At 45.6% G+C, this 19,186-nt stretch overlaps 1 protein-coding gene across 7 annotated transcripts; it reads left to right on the forward strand.

The window, feature by feature from the left end:
• The first annotated feature begins 1,093 nt into the window (after nt 1-1,093).
• On the forward strand, nt 1,094-8,837 carry LOC121582663 (BTB/POZ domain-containing protein KCTD9). 7 transcript variants are annotated; one of them, XM_041898638.1, is made up of 13 exons: nt 1,094-1,236; nt 1,476-1,597; nt 1,697-1,740; nt 1,868-1,985; nt 2,072-2,130; nt 5,667-5,795; nt 5,877-5,944; nt 6,021-6,116; nt 6,218-6,367; nt 7,156-7,261; nt 7,388-7,521; nt 7,601-7,728; nt 7,761-8,837. In XM_041898638.1, the coding sequence occupies exons 1-12, from the start codon at nt 1,189-1,191 to the stop codon at nt 7,715-7,717; spliced, it is 1,191 nt and encodes a 396-aa protein (XP_041754572.1). In that variant the 5' UTR covers nt 1,094-1,188; the 3' UTR covers nt 7,718-7,728; nt 7,761-8,837. The 7 variants fall into 7 exon arrangements, with proteins under 7 accessions (XP_041754572.1, XP_041754571.1, XP_041754575.1 ...); XM_041898637.1 differs by having other exon boundaries at nt 7,601-8,837; XM_041898641.1 differs by having other exon boundaries at nt 7,631-8,837.
• The last annotated feature ends 10,349 nt before the right edge of the window (nt 8,838-19,186 follow it).

Below are 19,186 nucleotides of genomic sequence, written 5' to 3' on the forward strand. Positions count from 1 at the left end.
TACAATCTAAGGTAACACCAAGTAATTTAGTCTCAACTTGTTCAACAGTCACACCATTCATTACCAGATTCAGCTGAGGTCTAGAACTTAGGGAATGATTTGTACCAAATACAATGCTCTTAGTTTTAGAGATGTTCAGGACCAGTTTATTACTGGCCACCATTCCAAAACAGACAGCAACTCTTTGTTAAGTGTTTCAGTAACTTCATTAGCTGTGGTTGCTGATGCATATATAGTTGAATCATCAGCATATATGGACACACATGCTTTGTTTAATGCCAGTGGCAGGTCATTGGTAAAAATACAAAAGAGTAGAGGGCCTAGAGAGCTGCCCTGCGGTAAACCACACTTTACATGTTTGACATTAGAGAAACTTCCATTAAAGAAAACCCTCTGAGTTCTATTAGATAGATAGCTCTGGATCCAAGATATGGCAGAGGTTGAAAAGCCATAACACATAAGTTCTCAACAACAGGTTATGGTCAATAATATCAAAGGCTGCACTGAAATCTAACAGTACAGCTCCCACAATCTTATTATCCATTTCTTTTCATTTGTGTCAGTGCAGTACATGTTGAGTGCCCTTCTCTATAAACATGCTGAAAGTCTGTTGTTAATTTGTTTACAGAGAAAAATTTGGTAAAACACATTTGCTAAGAGTTGGCAGCAAGCTGGTAGGTCTGCTGTTAGAACCAGTAAAGGCGCTTTACCACTATTTGGTAACATAATGACTTTGGCTTCCTTCCAGGCCTGAGGACAAAGACTTTCGTCTTGGCACATATTTAATATATGACAGATAGGAGTGGCTATAGAGTCAGCTACCATCATCAGTAGCTTTTCATCTAGCTACTGAGCCAGGAGGTTTGTCATTGTTGATCGATACAGATATTTTTTCCACCTCTCCTTCTCTGAGGTGGAAACATATTTTTGAGGAAAGGAAGCGATCATTGTTTAGAAAAAATAACTATGACCAATGGCATCTCGGTAACTGCATGTGAGTTACCTCCTCCTTCATCGCTATTGGACAATATTCACTCTTTGATCGTTGATTGGACGACATCGTTGCAACGCTTTTTCAAGCTTTTTATTTTATTTTGTTGCGGATGTTTTGGGTCCAATCGAAAAATCAGGAAACGGGTGTATTTAGCTAGCTGACTTAAGCCGAGTAGCTAAATAACCAAAACGATCATGAAGAGAGTCACTCTGTTTGTCAACGGAACTTCTTCCAATGGCAAGGTAAGCAAGTTGCCGAGAAACCTGTCCTATCCGATCTCGTTCTATATCAACGGCAGCACAGATAACATCTCTGCATAGCTACTGCTGTAGCTAGCTAGCTACATCTCATCTGACTACAGTAGGTACGCTAGGTTGCCAGCAGTTTCCTCATTTGTCAGTGTACATCGCCAGATATGGTGTATTTTGTCGCATGGTTGTCATCATCTGTATCTGTGTGCGTCGTGTGTATTTTGCCGCAGGTGGTGGCGCTGTATGGATCACTGACAGACCTGCTATCCGTCGCTAGCAGTAAACTGGGAATCCGAGCCTCCAGCGTTTATAACGGGACAGGCGGTCTTATAGACGACATAACGCTCATAAGGCGAGTTCAAAATTGGCGACATAGCATAACTACTCTGCTAGCTAGGCAGGACAAAGTTATGTTCACTGCTAACATTATCAGCGTGTGTGTGTTCTGCAGGGATGATGATGTGCTGTATGTGTCTGAGGGAGACTCATTTGATGGTAAGTTGACTACAACCTCTCAACAGGTCTGACAGCTCTATTGGGAGGTACAGTGTGGGATATTCTGTGCTTCTGTCTGGGTGGGATGTAGGTGGGATGTACTTGCTATCTGTATGACTTCCCTCAGATGTGAGTAAGACAAAGTGTGCAGACCCCCAGGATGACCCTGGCGGTCCAGACTGGTTCCAGACTCACACTGATTGGCTGACGCTCAATGTTGGGGGTTGCTGCTTCACCACCACACGGTAACCATGACAACCTCAGTCTCTCTTAACTCCATTCTATTGATGCACATAACACATAACATGTGTGGTGTGTGTTCTCTCCTCAGGAGCACGCTGGTCAGTAAACAGCCAGAGAGCATGCTGGCCCACATGTTCAGAGACAAAGGTGATGACGTCACTCCCACAATGCACCATTTTACATTTACATCATTTAGCAGACGCTCTTATCCAGAGCGACTTACAAATTGGTGTATTCAACTTATGATAGCCAGTGGGACAACCACTTATTTTTAGTTTTTTTATGGTGGGGAGGGGGAGGGGGGATTACTTTATACTATTCCAGGTATTCCTTAAAGAGGTAGGGTTTCAAGTGTCTCCGGAAGGTGGTCAGTGACTCTGCTGTCCTGGCGTCGTGGGGGAGCTTGTTCCACCATTGGGGTGCCAGAGCAGCAAATAGCTTTGACTGGGCTCAGCGGGAACTGTGCTTCCGTAGAGGTAGGGGAGCTAGCAGGCCAGAGGTGGATGAACGTAGTGCCCTCGTTTGGGTGTAGGGTCTGATCAGAGCCTGAAGGTAAGGAGGTGCCGTTCCCCTCACAGCTCCGTAGGCAAGCACCATGGTCTTGTAGTAGACGCAAGCCTCAACTGGAAGCCAGTGGAGTGTGCGGAGGAGCGGGGTGACATGAGAGAACTTGGGAAGGTTGAACACCAGACGGGCTGCAGCGTTCTGGATAAGTTGTAGGGGTTTAATGGCACAGGCAGGGAGCCCAGCCAACAGCAGTAATCCAGACGGGAGATGACAAGTTCCTGGATTAGGACCTGTGCCGCTTTCTGTGTAAGGTAGGGTCGTACTCTGCGAATGTTGTAGAGCATGAACCTGCAGGATCGGGTCACCGCTTTGATGTTAGCGGAGAACGACAGGGTGTTGTCCAGGGTCACGCCAAGGTTCTTTGCACTCTGGGAGGAGGACACAATGGAGTTGTCAACCGTGATGGCGAGATCATGGAGCGGGCAGTCCTTCCCCGGGAGGAAGAGCAGCTCCGTCTTGCCGAGGTTCAGCTTGAGGTGGTGATCCGACATCCACACTGATATGTCTACCAGACATGCAGAAATGCGATTCGCCACCTGGTTATCAGAAGGGGGAAAGGAGAAAATTAATTGTGTGTCGTCTGCGTAGCAATGATAGGAGAGACCATGTGAGGATATGACAGAGCCAAGTGACTTGGTGTATAGAGAGAATAGGAGAGGGCCTAGAACTGAGCCCTGGGGGACACCAGTGGTGAGAGCACGTGGTGCGGAGACAGATTCTTGCCACGCCACCTGGTAGGAGCGACCTGTCAGGTAGGACGCAATCCAAGAGTGAGCAGCGCCGGAGAGGGCGGAGAGGAGGATCTGATGGTTCACAGTATCAAAGGCAGCAGATGGGTCTAGAAGGATAAGAGCAGAGGAGAGATAGTTAGCTTTAGCAGTGCGGAGAGCCTCCGTGACACAGAGAAGAGCAGTCTCAGTTGAATGACCAGTCTTGAAACCTGACTGGTTTGGATCAAGAAGATCATTATGAGAGAGATAGCAGGAGAGTTGGCTAGAGACGGCACGCTCAAGAGTTTTGGAGAGAAAAGAAAGAAGGGATACTGGTCTGTAGTTGTTGACATCTGAGGGATCGAGTGAAGGTTTTTTGAGGAGGGGTGCAACTCTCGCTCTCTTTAAGACGGAAGGGACATGGCCAGCGGTCAAGGATGAGTTGATGAGCGAGGTGAGGTAAGGGAGAAGGTCTCCGGAAATGGTCTGGAGAAGAGAGGAGTGGATAGGGTCAAGCAGGCAGGTTGTTGGGCGGCCGGCCGTCGCAAGTCGCAAGATTTCATCTGGAGAGAGAGGGGAGAAAGAAGTCAAAGCATAGGGTAGGGCAGTGTGAGCAGGACCAGCGGTGTCATTTGACTTAATAAATGAGGATCGGATGTCGTCAACCTTCTTTTCAAAATGGTTGACGAAGTCATCCACAGAGAGGGAGGAGGAGGAGGAGGATTCAGCAGGGAGGAGAAGGTGGCAAAGAGCTTCCTAGGGTTAGAGGCAGAGGTTTGAAATTTAGAGTGGTAGAAAGTGGCTTTAGCAGCGTAAACAGAGGAAGAGAATGTAGAGAGGAGGGAGTGAAAAGATGACAGGTCCGCAGGGAGTCTAGTTTTCCTCCATTTCCGCTCGGCTGCCCGGAGCCCTCTTCTGTGAGCTCGCAATGAGTCGTCAAGCCACGGAGCAGGAGGGGAGGACCGAGCCGGCCGGGAGGATAGGGGACATAGAGAGTCAAAAGATGCAGAAAGGGAGGAGAGGAGGGAGAAGGATTTAGCAGAGGGAAGAGATGATAGGATGGAAGAGGAGAGAGTAGCGGGAGAGAGAGAGCGACGGTTGCGACGGCACATTACCATCTGAGTAGGGGCAGAGTGAGTAGTGTTGGAGGAGAGCGAGAGAGAAAAGGATACAAAGTAGTGGTCGGAGACTTGTAGGGGAGTTGCAGTAAGATTAGTAGAAGAACAGCATCTAGTAAAGATGAGGTCAAGCGTATTGCCTGCCTTGTGAGTAGGGGTGGACGGTGAGAGGGTGAGGTCAAAAGAGGAAAGGAGTGGAAAGAAGGAGGCAGAGAGAAATTAGTCAAAGGCAGACGTAGGGAGGTTAGTCACCCAGAACTGTGAGGGGTGAGCCATCCTCAGGAAAGGAACTTATCAAGGCGTCAAGCTCATTGATGAACTCTCCAAGGGAACCTGGAGGGCGATAAATGACAAGGATGTTAAGCTTGAATGGGCTAGTGACTGTGACAGCATGGAATTCAAATGAGGAGATAGACAGATGGGTCAGGGGGAAAAGAGAGAATGTCCACTTGGGAGAGATGAGGATTCCTGTTCCACTGCCGCGCTGACCAGATGCTCTCGGGGTATGCGAGAACACATGGTTAGACGAGGAAAGAGCAGTAGGAGTAGCAGTGTTTTCTGTGGTAATCCATGTTTCCGTCAGCGCCAAGAAGTCGAGGGACTGGAGGGTAGCATAGGCTGAGATGAACTCTGCCTTGTTGGCCGCAGAACGGCAGTTCCAGAGGCTGCCAGAGACTTGGAACTCCACGTGGGTCGTGCGCGCAGGGATGGCCTGTGCAGAGAGGAGAGAACAGGGATAGACAGATACAGTGGGGAGAACAAGTATTTGATACACTGCCGATTTTGCAGGTTTCCCTACTTACAAAGCATGTAGATGGTATTTGATGTATCAAATACTTATGTCATGCAATAAAATGCAAATTAATTACTTAAAAATCATACAATGTGATTTTCTGGATTTTTGTTTTAGATTCCGTCTCTCACAGTTGAAGTGTACCTATGATAAAAATTACAGACCTCTACATGCTTTTGTAAGTAGGAAAACCTGCAAAATCGGCAGTGTATCAAATACTTGTTCTCTCCACTGTACATAGTTGACAGGCTACAGAAAAAGGCTACAATAATGCAAAGGAGATCAAAATGAAATGAACTAAACATCTGGGAGAGCGAGAGATCGGGGCCTCCCTCACTTACGTTTCACTGAAACACTCAAATATAACTCTCTCAACTTCCACTTTAGAAATTATAATTGTTGTAAATATCTACACACACACACACCACTCACTGCCTGTCTCCTCCACCCATTATTCATGTCCCAAATTCCTGGTGTGTGTGTGTGTGTGTGTAGATGTGTGGGGTAATAAGCAGGACTCTCAGGGTGCCTACCTAATAGACAGGAGTCCAGGCTACTTTGAACCCATCCTCAACTACCTGAGACACGGACAACTCATCATCAATGACGGCATCAACCCACTGGGTATGCCACATACACACAACGTACACACCGGACTTACACACACACACACAAATAGCTACTTCATCTCTTTCTCTGTCTCAGGAGTCCTGGAGGAGGCTCGGTTCTTCGGCATTGAGCAGCTGGCTGAGCAATTGGAGACCCTGATCAAGGTTTGTGTGTGTGTGAATACCGTAAGTGTGCATGAGGCTTGTCTATCCTAACTAAACCATATTTTCTCCTACCCAGAGTTCCCAGCCCGCTGATGACCACTCCCCTCTAACCAGGAAGGAGTTTGTGCGTTTCCTGTTGGCCACACCCACCAAGTCAGAGCTGCGCTGTCAGGTAGCAGACACACACACACACCAAAACGTATCTGTTTTCAGTGGCTATGATCTATCTTGTCTTACACTGTCCTCTTTGATTGCTCTCTATCACACACACAGGGTCTGAACTTCAGTGGTGCAGACCTGTCTCGTCTGGACCTGCGCTACATCAACTTTAAGATGGCCAACCTGAGAGCTGCCAACCTCACTCACGCCAACCTCAGTGGTGCCAACCTGGAGCGGGCAGACCTGTCCTCAGCTTGCCTCGACGTGAGTGTAAATGCATAGTGTTACTATGTGCGTGTGTGTTTTAGGGAGCTAACCTACAGGGTGTTAAGATGCTGTGTTCTAATGTGGAGGTATGTGTGTGTTTTAGGGGGCTAACCTACAGGGTGTTAAGATGCTGTGTTCTAATGCGGAGGTATGTGTGTGTTTTAGGGAGCTAACCTACAGGGTGTTAAGATGCTGTGTTCTAATGTGGAGGTATGTGTGTGTTTTAGGGAGCTAACCTACAGGGTGTTAAGATGCTGTGTTCTAATGTAGAGGTATGTGTGTGTTTTAGGGGGCTAACCTACAGGGTGTTAAGATGCTGTGTTCTAATGCGGAGGTATGTGTGTGTTTTAGGGAGCTAACCTACAGGGTGTTAAGATGCTGTGTTCTAATGTGGAGGTATGTGTGTGTTTTAGGGAGCTAACCTACAGGGTGTTAAGATGCTGTGTTCTAATGTGGAGGTATGTGTGTGTTTTAGGGAGCTAACCTACAGGGTGTTAAGATGCTGTGTTCTAATGCGGAGGTATGTGTGTGTTTTAGGGAGCTAACCTACAGGGTGTTAAGATGCTGTGTTCTAATGCGGAGGTATGTGTGTGTTTTAGGGGGCTAACCTACAGGGTGTTAAGATGCTGTGTTCTAATGCGGAGGTATGTGTGTGTTTTAGGGAGCTAACCTACAGGGTGTTAAGATGCTGTGTTCTAATGTGGAGGTATGTGTGTGTTTTAGGGGGCTAACCTACAGGGTGTTAAGATGCTGTGTTCTAATGTGGAGGTATGTGTGTGTTTTAGGGAGCTAACCTACAGGGTGTTAAGATGCTGTGTTCTAATGCGGAGGGAGCGTCTCTGAGAGGGTGTAACTTTGAGGACCCTGCTGGAGTCAAAGCCAACATGGAGGGTAACACACACACAATTATTTTGGCCTTGACTGGAACACACGCACTTGGATTGTAAGGACGAGCAAGGTTCAATACCTGTTCGGTCATACTTGGATTTCTATTGATTTATATATTGTGTGTGTTAGGTGCCAACCTAAAGGGGGTGGACATGGAGGGTAGTCAGATGACAGGTATCAACCTGCGAGTCGCCACACTGAAGAACGCCAAGCTGAAAAACTGCAACCTGAGAGGAGCTACACTGGCTGGCACAGACCTGGAGGTAAACACACACACACACACACTCACAACAGCTCTCAAACATTGCTCCCTCCCGCTCTCTCTTTCCCCCTCTCTCTCAGAACTGTGACCTGTCTGGATGTGATCTACAGGAAGCTAACCTTCGGGGCTCCAACGTGAAGGGAGCCATCTTTGAAGAGATGCTGACCCCACTGCACATGTCTCAGAGTGTACGATAACCCCACTGCACATGTCTCAGAGTGTACGATAACCCTACTGCACATGTCTCAGAGTGTACGATAACCCTACTGCACATGTCTCGGAGTGTATGATAACCCTACTGCACATGTCTCAGTGTACGATAACCCTACTGCACATGTCTCGGAGTGTACAATAACCCTACTGCACATGTCTCGGAGTGTACGATAACCCTACTGCACATGTCTCGGAGTGTACGATAACCCTACTGCACATGTCTCAGTGTACGATAACCCTACTGCACATGTCTCGGAGTGTACGATAACCCTACTGCACATGTCTCGGAGTGTACGATAACCCTACTGCACATGTCTCGGAGTGTACGATAACCCTACTGCACATATCAGAGCGTACGGTAACCCTACTGCACATGTCTCAGATATCCCTACTGCACTACTCCACTGAACCCCACACACACACACTCTTGGTCCCTAAGTCATTCCGCCCAACCCCCTGTGTAGCTCACCACTGATTTTGATTTCTCAGAAGAGACTAGTTGTCCAATACTATATAAACCCTTAGTAGTCACGTAGCTACCCCACGGGCCCTAGCCAGTGTGTTGGTGTCCTGGCCTTGTCTGAGGGCAGTGGTTGTTCCTCTGACATGAGGAGCGAATGTGAAATGAGACCCAGGAATGTTTTAGATCTAGGTTCTAGTACACACGATTGTATATATGGCGTAAAAGGTTCTACGTGTTTGTAAAATGATACATGTATTTTGAAGGTAGATTCAGCATTGTACAAAGTACCCCACAGATTCGGACAGACTTCCGCAACAACAAACGGTATGAGGCGTGAGGCTAAACTTCTCCGCTGTTTTGGTCTCGCAGCTATCACGTTGCAGCAGCGTGCACATGAGTTTATCTACAATATCTGAGGTTCATGTCAAAAGTTATATGCCTGAGTCTCACTTTAATGGGTCCACGTGTACATTATCCTACATGGGCCATCTTCTCCATGCCTGGTGTTGGATTTCCATCACATGGTGCTACACTACACATTGTGAAAATTGTTGGTATTTTTGTATCTCATCATGCTATCACTGTATAATTACTGTTTTATCATGTATTTTTACAATAAAGGTTTTAGCCTGTTTTTAGTATCTAGTTGTGTTTTTATGTCAACAGCTCCTCTCTAAGTGATCCACACGCATATTTGGCACGCTTTACCTTCGGAAACTTGAGTTAAAGAGACAACATTTGGAAGGATGGCTCCGGCAGACTAGACACACATAAAGTGATGCACACGTACAAGGGTGTGTAGGGTAACTGGAATGTACTTCATTGTGAAGGTTTTGGTTTGAAACCTGCCTTTAGGGACAAACCCAAAAAAAGTTATACAGCTGTACCATTTAGAGCATCTTGACTGGCTGCATCACTGCTTGGTATGGCAATAGCACCGCCCTCATTCGCATGACCCTACAGAGGGTGGTGCGTACAGCCCAGTACATCACTGGGGCCGAGCTTCCTGCCATCCAGGACCTCTATATCAGGCAGTGTGAAAGGAAGGCCCAGAAAGTCGTTAAAGACTCCAACCACCCGAGTCATAGTCTGTTCTCTCTGCTTCTGCACAGCAAGTGGTACCGGTGCATCAAAGTCTGACACCCAACAGGCTCCTAAACAGCTTCTATCCCCATGCCATAAGACTGCTAAATAGCTAACAAAATGGGTTGTTGACCTTTTTTTTTTCTTATTCTTATTTTTGCACTGTCTCTATACACACTCACAGGGCCCTACACACTACGCACACTCACTCCATAATTTGCTCACACACACATAATATACACATACATTTACACACCCACTCACATACAATCATCATATACGCTGCTGCTACTCTGTTTATCATATATCCTGATGCCAAGTCACCTAAACCTACAGTGGCTTGCGAAAGTATTCAACCCCCTTGGCATTTTTCCTATTTTGTTGCCTTACAACCTGGAATTAAAATGGATTTTTGCTGGGTTTGTATCATTTGATTTACACAACATGCCTACCACTTTGAAGATGCAAAATATTTTTTATTGTGAAATAAACAAGAAATAAGACAGAAAAAACAGAACTTGAGCGTGCATAACTATTCACCCCCCAAAGTCAATACTTTGTAGAGCCACCTTTTGCAGCAATTACAGCTGCAAGTCTCTTGGGGTATGTCTCTATAAGCTTGGCACATCTAGCCACTGGGATTTTTGCCCATTCTTCAAGGCAAAACTGCTCCATCTCCTTCAAGTTGGATGGGTTCCGCTGGTGTACAGCAATCTTTAAGTCATACCACAGATTCTCAATTGGATTGAGGTCTGGGCTTTGACTAGGCCATTCCAATAAATTTAAATGTTTTTTAACCACTCGAGTGTTGCTTTAGCAGTATGCTTAGGGTCATTGTCCTGCTGGAAGGTGAACCTCCATCCCAGTCTCAAATCTCTGGAAGGCTGAAAAAGGTTTCCCTCAAGAATTTCCCTGTATTTAGCGCCATCCATCATTCCTTCAATTCTGACCAGTTTCCCAGTCCCTGCCGATAAAAAACACTGTGGTGATGGTGTTCTCGGGGTGATGAGAGGTGCTGGGTTTGTGCCAGACATAGCGTTTTCCTTGATGGCCAAAAAGCTCAATTTTAGTCTCATCTGACCAGAGTCCCTTCTTCCATATGTTTGGGGAGTCTCCCACATGTCTTTTGGCGAACACCAACCGTGTTGGCTTATTTTCTTCATTAAGCAATGGCTTTTTTCTGGCCACTCTTCCGTAAAGCCCAGCTCTGTGGAGTGTACGGCTTAAAAGTGGTCCTATGGACAGATACTCCAATCTCCGCTGTGGCACTTTGCAGCTCCTTCAGGGTTATCTTTGGTCTCTTTGTTGCCTCTCTGATAAATGCCCTCCTTGCCTGGTCTGTGAGTTTTGGTGGGCAGCCCTCTCTTGGCAGGATTGTTGTGGTGCCATATTCTTTCCATTTTTTAATAATGGATTTAATGGTGCTCTGTGGGATGTTCAAAGTTTCTGATATTTTTTTATAACCCAACCCTGATCTGTACTTCTCCACAACTTTGTCTCTGACCTGTTTGGAGAGCTCCTTGGTCTTCATGGTGCTGCTTGCTTGGTGGTGCCCCTTGCTTAGTGGTGTTGCAGACTCTGGGGCCTTTCAGAACAGGTGTATGTATACTGTGATCATGTGACTCTTAAATTGCACACAGGTGGACTTTATTTAACTAATTGTGTGACTTTGAAGGTAATTGGTTGCACCAGATCTTATTTAGGGGCTTCATAGCAAAGGGGGTGAATACATATGCATGCACCACTTTTCCGTTATTTATTTTTTAGAATTTCTTGAAAAAGTTATAATTTTCATTCCACTTCACCAATTTGGACTATTTTGTGTAAGTCCATTACATGAAATCCAAATATAAATCAATTTAAATTACAGGTTGTAATGCAACAAAATAGGAAAAAAGCCAAGGGGGATGAATACTTTTGCAAGGCAATGTATCTACCTCTATTGATCCAGTATCCCTGCACATTGTAAATATGGTACTGGAATTTACCCTGTATATATTATGCTTCCTTACTTTATCATGTTCTTCTTATTTTTATATATTGTGTGTTTTTTTCTACCTTGTTATTTTTTATATTACATTGTTATTGATTTTTGCATTGTTGGGGTTAGAGCGTGCAAAAAAGGCATTTCACTGTGCATGTGACATTAAAACTTGAAATTTGAAACATGAAAACCACAAGCTTCATCTTACTGTGGCGCTTGCTGTAATTCCCTCTGTATGCAGAAGAGGACAGTAGTCTCTCAGTATCTGTGGCCAGGACTGGTCTCTCTCTCAAAGCAGATGTCAAACACCTGCCCTTACAGAAAAGTCCTACAGGATTCCTTGAGGAATTGTTGCCTTTGTGAGATTTTTCTGCTGGGTTTTCCTTTAGCAGTTTTCCTAACTTTTTTGTAAAGATATGTAATCGATCAATCAAGGTCATTTATGAGCTTGGTCCTCACACTTGGTTTCCCAGGTCTAAATCAGATGGTTACTGATGAGGAAAGAATGAAAATGATACGCTCTCTAAATACGCTCTCTAAAATTCTCAGGGTTTGTGGATGAGTGGCTTGAAAAATGATGGCGATAAACAGTCACCTGTCAATCTCATTAGTCCCTTCATGTACCCCCTGTTCACCCACGACTGTGTGGCCTCGGTGTCCACATCACTAAGGACCTATCATGGTCCCAACACAGTTATGAAGAGGGCACGACAGGAGGCTGAAAAGATTTGGCATGGGCCCTCAGATCCTCAAAAAGTTATACTGCTGCACCATTGAGAGCATCTTGACTGGCTGCATCACCGCTTGGTATGGCAACTGCTTGGCACCCTTGGTAAGGCGCTACAGAGGGTTGTGCGTACGGCCCAGTACATCATAGGGGCTGAGTCACCCAAGTCAAAGAGTGTTCTCTCTGCTACTGTATGTCAAGCGGTATCGGAGTGCCAAGTCTGGGACCAAAAGGCTCCTGAACAGCTTCTACCCCCAAGCCATAAGACTGCTGAACAATTAATAAAATGGCTTCCCTGACTATTTGCATTGACCCCCTTTTAATTTGCACTGACTTTCTCGCACCAGCTCACTGGACTCTACCCACACACTCACATATACTACACTGACACTCTAACATACACATACACACACACTACATTCGCTCAAACACACACACAAAGACACACTTTTGCACTATTTCACACTCTTCACATATGCTACTGCTCCTCTGTTTATTATGTATCCTGATTGCCTAGTCACTTTTACCCCTACCTACATGTACATATTACCTCAATTACCTAAACTACCTTGTAACCCTGCACATTGACTCGGTACTGGTACTCCTTATAGGCTCGTTATTTTATTGTGTCAATATTTCCTTTTTTTATATTTTGCCAATTTCTCTTACTTTTTAACTCAGCATTGTTGGGAAAGGGCTCGTAAATAAGCATTTCATGGTAAAGTCTACACATGGTAAAGTCTATTTGGCACATGTGCCAAATACAATTTGATTGATTTGATTTGTTTCTATAGACAAACCACAGAGCTGATTGGATGGATGTGGCTTTCACTAACGACCCATGAATGATGGGGAAGTGCGTGTGTGTTTGTTTCTGTCTGTGTGTTTGTCAGATATGATGGTTAAATGGGGTTGTGGATGGTGGACCCGGTTTGGTGGCATGAGGCTGTGGGGGCGGGACCACAGAGGTGGCCTGTGATCAAATCAGAGGGGGCGATGGCACGGATATGCTAATCAGTGAACACAAACAAACACATCAGGTAAAATGACTGCTCATCAAAGTGCTTGCCTCAGCAAGAACTCTCATGATGTAACTCAACTTCAATTCTTCTTATTTGTTTTCTTCCTATCTTTTAGTAGAATTGAAAATGGCTCCCACCCTTTTACACAAAGCCTGACATACCAAAACAACTAGCTATTTTTGGAGGGGCAGAGACACAAAGTATCTCTCTTCCTCTCTCTCTCTCTCTCTCTCCATCTCGCTGTGGATCATGAATGTGGGCTGTGAAACTGTTATTTTGGTGAGATTCAAATTGTCAGACCCAGTGAACTCCACAATAATAACAGAGTCTTGATACTTGGCTAGATTGTGTGTGTAAAAATGCATGGTAATGCATTGTATTTACAGTGTAGCCTTGAGTGTGGTAGAGAAGCTTTCATTCAGATGACAATCACAGGTTTTCCTGCTCTGTGTGTGGCCTTGTACTTGTGCGTGTTTGTGTACGGGCTCGTGTGTATGTATGCGTGTGTGCATGTATGTGCCCCTTCCCTCCCAACCAAGCAGTACTGAGGGTCAGCGACGCCATTCACAGAGGGATAGCTGGGTAACCCCTGGTTGGTATGTATTGTGGGTACTGGCGTGGCGTGTGTGTGTGAGCGAGACAGAGAGAGGGTGTGCCTGTTGTGGTGTGGGCTGGAGTCCTCAGTTTTGGGGTTAAAGGGTGGGACGCGTTCCATTCCTAAACCCCTCAGGCCTCCTCCCCTCCTTCCTCATGGCCTTGTCTGCTTGAACACTCTCCTGCAGCATGAGCTCATGGGAGGAAAACACACACACTTATGGTGCAGGCAAGCATGTGCAAGGTCTTGATGGATCTTTGGGAACCATTTTTTTGTGATTTATTTTATTTCTAAAGCATCCTGATTTAACAGGTTCAAGAGGTATGGATGTAGTCTTGCCTCAGTCCTTCCCTCTGAGAGAGACCACAAGCTCTGGAATGTGGAGTTTACATGGCCAGGCAGTTTTATTTGGAGAACAGAGAATGTCACTTCAGTCAGCCCAGAACCCACTTCCTTTATAAATACACTCTCCTCTCTCTGCTAAGCTCAGATATAGCTTACACATAGCTTACACATTATTGCACACTCACACACACACATGCATACAAGCAACAGACTGATCTCTCTGCTACCGCATGGCAAGCGGTACCAATGCACCACGTCTGGAACCAGCAGGACCCTGAACAGCTTCTACCCCCACGCGATAAGACTTCTAAACAAGACTGCTAAATAGCTCATCAAATGGCTTCCCGGACTACCTGCATTGACCCATTTTAGCTCTAACTCTCTTGCACTGACTCTATGTACACACACTGGACTACCCTTTATGTATACTTTAACTCTGCATTGTTGGAAATTGTAAACATTTCACTGTTAGTCTACACCTGTTGTCTACAAAGCATGTGACAAATTCAATGTGGCATACTGTCACTGGAGAGAGAGAGAGAGCGAGCGAGGTAGGGAGGAAAGTAGATTGTTGATTAAGAGAATATGAGGTGATAGTGGGTGTGTATCGTGATGATAGGGTTCGACAGCTGGAGGGTCCTGTGTGTAGTTGAGCTGGGTGTATGTTTTAGTTAATGCTAGCTGATACTGTGTGTATGTTAGTAAGAGTGAAGAGGTGGCGAGGCAGAGAGGCAGAGAGGCAGGCATGGTCATCACTCATGCTCATCCCTGCCTGGGGAGCGTATCCAGGATTAATGGAGTCTTTCTCTCCCCTCTATACACAGTTGTGATCACGTGTTTCTACTGTTTTTAACAAGGCTTGTTCCAGGATGTTCCTATAGGTTTCCAGAAATGTTTAATAATTTAAATCCTGTTCTAGGATGTTATTTTCCTTATATTAGAACTGTGGTTTAGAGGGTTTGGGAGTCTCCCCCATCCTCCTTCCATTCCTTCTTCACCCTCCTCTCTTTGACTACCCCCGCCCTTCTCTCTCCATCTTCCTCTATCTCACTCTCTCAACCTCTCTTGGCAGCTATTTTGGTTCCTCATGTCACCCTCTGTGGTCCGACGTCGTCTTGGGTAACGCCTTATAAAACAGCTTCATAAAGCCACATTCAACACACAGACACACACACACACACACACACACACACACACACTGACACACTCACATTTCACTGCTCTACCAAGGTCAGCCTGACCATACAGGGCTGAACCAGAAGACAGAACTCACACACACACACACACACAGCTAGGCTGGCCTGGTTAAAGTGTTTAATTAGCAGTAGTGGTCATGACGTGTTGTCCTTGTGTGCTTGTGCATATGCTTGTGCGTAATATGTGTATGAGGGGTGTCTGTGTGTGTGTCTGGGTTACAGTGACATCTGAGGTCAGTGGCATGGTAAAGGCTGAGATCACAGAGGCTGGAGTCATGGGTCTCACAGTCTACTGTGGTGTGAGAGGGCTGTTGTGCCCTGACAAGGCTGGGGAGAGGGCTATGTCTGGATGATAGGGCTGAGTCTGGGGCTTAGGCTGGGGAGAGGGCTATGTCTGGGTGATAGGGCTGTCTGGGGCTGGGGAGAGGGCTATGTCTGGGTGATAGGGCTGTCTGGGGCTGGGGAGAGGGCTCTGTCTGGGTGATAGGGCTGAGTCTGGGGCTGGGGCTGGGGAGAGGGCTATGTCTGGGTGATAGGGCTGAGTCTGTTTGTGTGGTTTTGGCCTTTAACTCAGATGGGATGTCTTTGTGTTTCTGTATTTAGTTGTCCTCTCTCTGTTCCCTTGTTCTGTGGCTACAGCTGGTATCCTCTCTAACTGTCTGCTATGTGTGTGTTTAGAACATATCTTCTTATTTCCTCTCCTGTGGTCAGCTGGACTGGACTGGACTGAGCCTGCTACAACTGGTAACATCTGGTGTGCGTGCGTGCATGCATGTGTATGTGCATGCGTATGCTTGTGTCTGGGGCAGCTCTATGGGCACCTTATAATGATAGTAGATGTGTGTTTGGGGCTCCGCAATTCTGAGGCAATCAGAACTGTATTCTCTAGAGGGTAAACACACACAATGTTAGAGTTTCCTTAAAACGGCAATCAGCAGTTGAAACAATTACAAAGCGTATCCCCACCCCTGTTTCAGTAAAAAGTAAGAACTCTCAAATTCATAAACAGAGCTATGGATGCAAGGACTGACCATCAATGATATCAAAAGTATAATTTTACCATGTTTTGAGGCTATATAGCGTTTGTAAAAAACTTAGTAAAACAAGCTTATATTTGGGATTCTGATGGGGTACGACAGTTGAACTAAGAACACGAGGCATTTGAAGTTATATTCTTCAAGAATCAATGGTTACATATCAGTGGAGGCTGGTGGTAGGAGTTATAGGAGGATGGGCTCATTACAATGAGCCCGTCCTTCAATAGCTTCTCCCACCAGCTTCCTCTGGTACATATCATTAATTAAAAGTAAAAAAAATTGATGTAGCAACTGCTGACTGCCCCTTTAATGGTGTGTAAAGCTGATTGTCTGGGGCTAGACACAGGGCTGGCTGGGTCGGAACTAGAAACAATTGTTTGCTTTTTTCCATTCTCCTGTCCCACTCCTCATCTCTCCTCTCCTCTCCTCTCCTCTCCTCTCCTCTCCTCTCCTCTCCTCTCCTCTCCTCTCCTCTCCTCTCCTCTCCTCTCCTCTCCTCTCCTCTCCTCTCCTCTCCTCTCCTCTCCTCTCCTCTCCTCTCCTCTCCTCATTTCCCCATCCTCATCTCATCTCCCCTCTCCTCATCTCCCCCTCCTCTCCTCTCCTCTCCTCTCCTCATCTCCCCCTCCTCATCTCATCTCTCCTCATCTCCCCTCTCCTCATCTCCCCCCTCCTCTCCTCCTCTCCCCCTCCTCCTCTCCCCCTCCTCTCGTCCTCTCCCCCTCCTCATCTACCCTTCTCCTCTCCTCTGCTCTACTCGCCAATGTGGCGTCAGCAGCAACCATCTCCAGATGTGCCCCCCTCACACACACACACACACACCTTCTGCACATGTGATGTGGTCTGGGCACCATGCTCCCAGCTTACCCTGCCTATCCCCTACCCCACCCTACACAGAAACACACACACCCGTACGCACTTGCTTGTGTGCACACAGCCACCAGAGGAGAAGAGAAGCTCTTGGTTTATGAGGTGTTTTTAAGAAAAGCCAGTTTAAGACTCCCATAGGGTGGACCAGGCTGTTTTTTATTATATTATTTTAATCTCAATATCAAATAATTTCTTTGTAACAAATAAGAACCTTACTGAGATGGTTTTCCATTAAAATGGTCTTCTCAAGCAAGACTTTTGCTAGGACTATCTGGGAGTGTTCTAAGTTGGGAGGGAAAAAACACAAAGCTAGCTGTTATTGGCAGAGAGGTTAAGAACTGTCTTTCTTATTGGTCTATTAAAGGTGCAATATGCAGAAATCGTTTTGCCATTTCCTGGTTGCTGAAATTCTAATAGTTTGCCTAATTTCAGTTTATGTGACAAAACAAGCAATGTATAGTCAGAGAATCATTGTACTATCTAAACCACTGTGAGATATATTTTCAATAACCAAAAATATTGTATTTTCAGCTGTTTGAAGATGGTGTACAAAACTTAAATGAAAAAGCAAAAACTAAACTTAAGAATGGGAAGCATAGAAATAGTGCACATAGAATAGATATACCACTTCTAAGACTTGCTTTCAATGAGCATGACAGATCAATAAATCACATTTCTATGTTGCCCAAAAAGTTACATATTGCAGCTGTAGTTAATTTACCAGGCAGGCCAAAACTCCATCCCACCAAAACAGGTGTTTTTTTCAAATAGCTCTTACACTAAAAGGGCATTATCATAATTTTCACAATTTCACAGTACTATTCCAACCTCATAGTGTGGAAATATATATAAATCACAGGAAAATCACGTTTTTACTGCACCGACTGCACTTATTTATGGACTTTTTTTGTTGCCTTTTATGAAGCATTTTTATACAGCCCAAATTCCTTTTGAGGCTGTAATGCAGCATTTAGCTAACCTGTCGTCAGTGGAGTTTGCACACCATCGGACAGACTGATAGACAGTCAGATATATGAGTTACCCGATAAATAAATGTTATTGGGTTATTTTCCACTTTTGGATCTCTAATGCATGCTGGGAAAGTAGTTGACCTTTGGCCATTATTGACAATACCAGGAAGTACAGCTTGTAACACCCTTCACAGTTCATCCATCACAGCCAATAGCATTACTGCTTCTTATAAAACAGCCATTCCTACGGTAGTCTAGCCAGCCTACAGTATCCCATACCAAGGTTTCCTGGACAAGTAGACAGATTTCACACAACATCAGACAATGGACGCAGACAGAACATAAAAGTGTTTGTGTGTGTGTTTCTCTCTCTGCATCACCTTCCTCTGATTTTAATCAAATGTTCACTCAGACCAGGCCCAGTTACATCACTGCCCAGCCAGTCACACACACACACACACACACACACACACACACACACACACACACACTTGCACACACAGCAGGGCTCTCCATCCAAGATATGAAAGCCATTTCCCTCTGTTAGAATTTTAGTTCAAAGGACAGTGGACACAAATGCTGTGTAGCCTATTATTTAATGTCTTATGAGAATGTTGCCAAAACACAAATAAACAGGCTGTCTATTTCCAAATGATGCAGTGTTTAGATCAGTCAAGTCAGTAGCCAACTTGTTGTTTTATTTGGGACAGACCTACAAGTCTAAAGTGTAGGCTAAATCATTTTGAGTTCCTGCAAGTGAGAGGGAGAGGGGAGTGGGAAGGGAGAGGGGAGTGTGAAGGGAGAGGAGAGGGGAGTGGGAAGGGAGAGGAGAGTAGGAAGAGAGAGGAGAGGGGAGTGGGAAGGGTGACGAAAGGGGAGAAGGGGGAGGTCTCCTTCAGATTATCTCAGCACACGGTGAGAAGTGGTTGGGGGAGGCAAGGGAGTTGGAATTCGATGCTCGGAAATACATTCAATGACCTATAATGTTGCCAGACAATTAGTCTCGCAAATAGATCTATGCGTTTTTTCCCGACAGTTGCAAGACAATACAGAAGATGATCGGAGTTTCCCCCATGTTTTCTCCAAGAACAGGAACGCATTGAGTAAAGTAAAATGCCTCGAGATTTGCTGCTGCTAGAGATCTCTTTACTGAAACGGGT

Source organism: Coregonus clupeaformis, chromosome 15, assembly GCF_020615455.1.
Source record: "Coregonus clupeaformis isolate EN_2021a chromosome 15, ASM2061545v1, whole genome shotgun sequence".
Taxonomy (NCBI): Eukaryota; Metazoa; Chordata; class Actinopteri; order Salmoniformes; family Salmonidae; genus Coregonus; species Coregonus clupeaformis.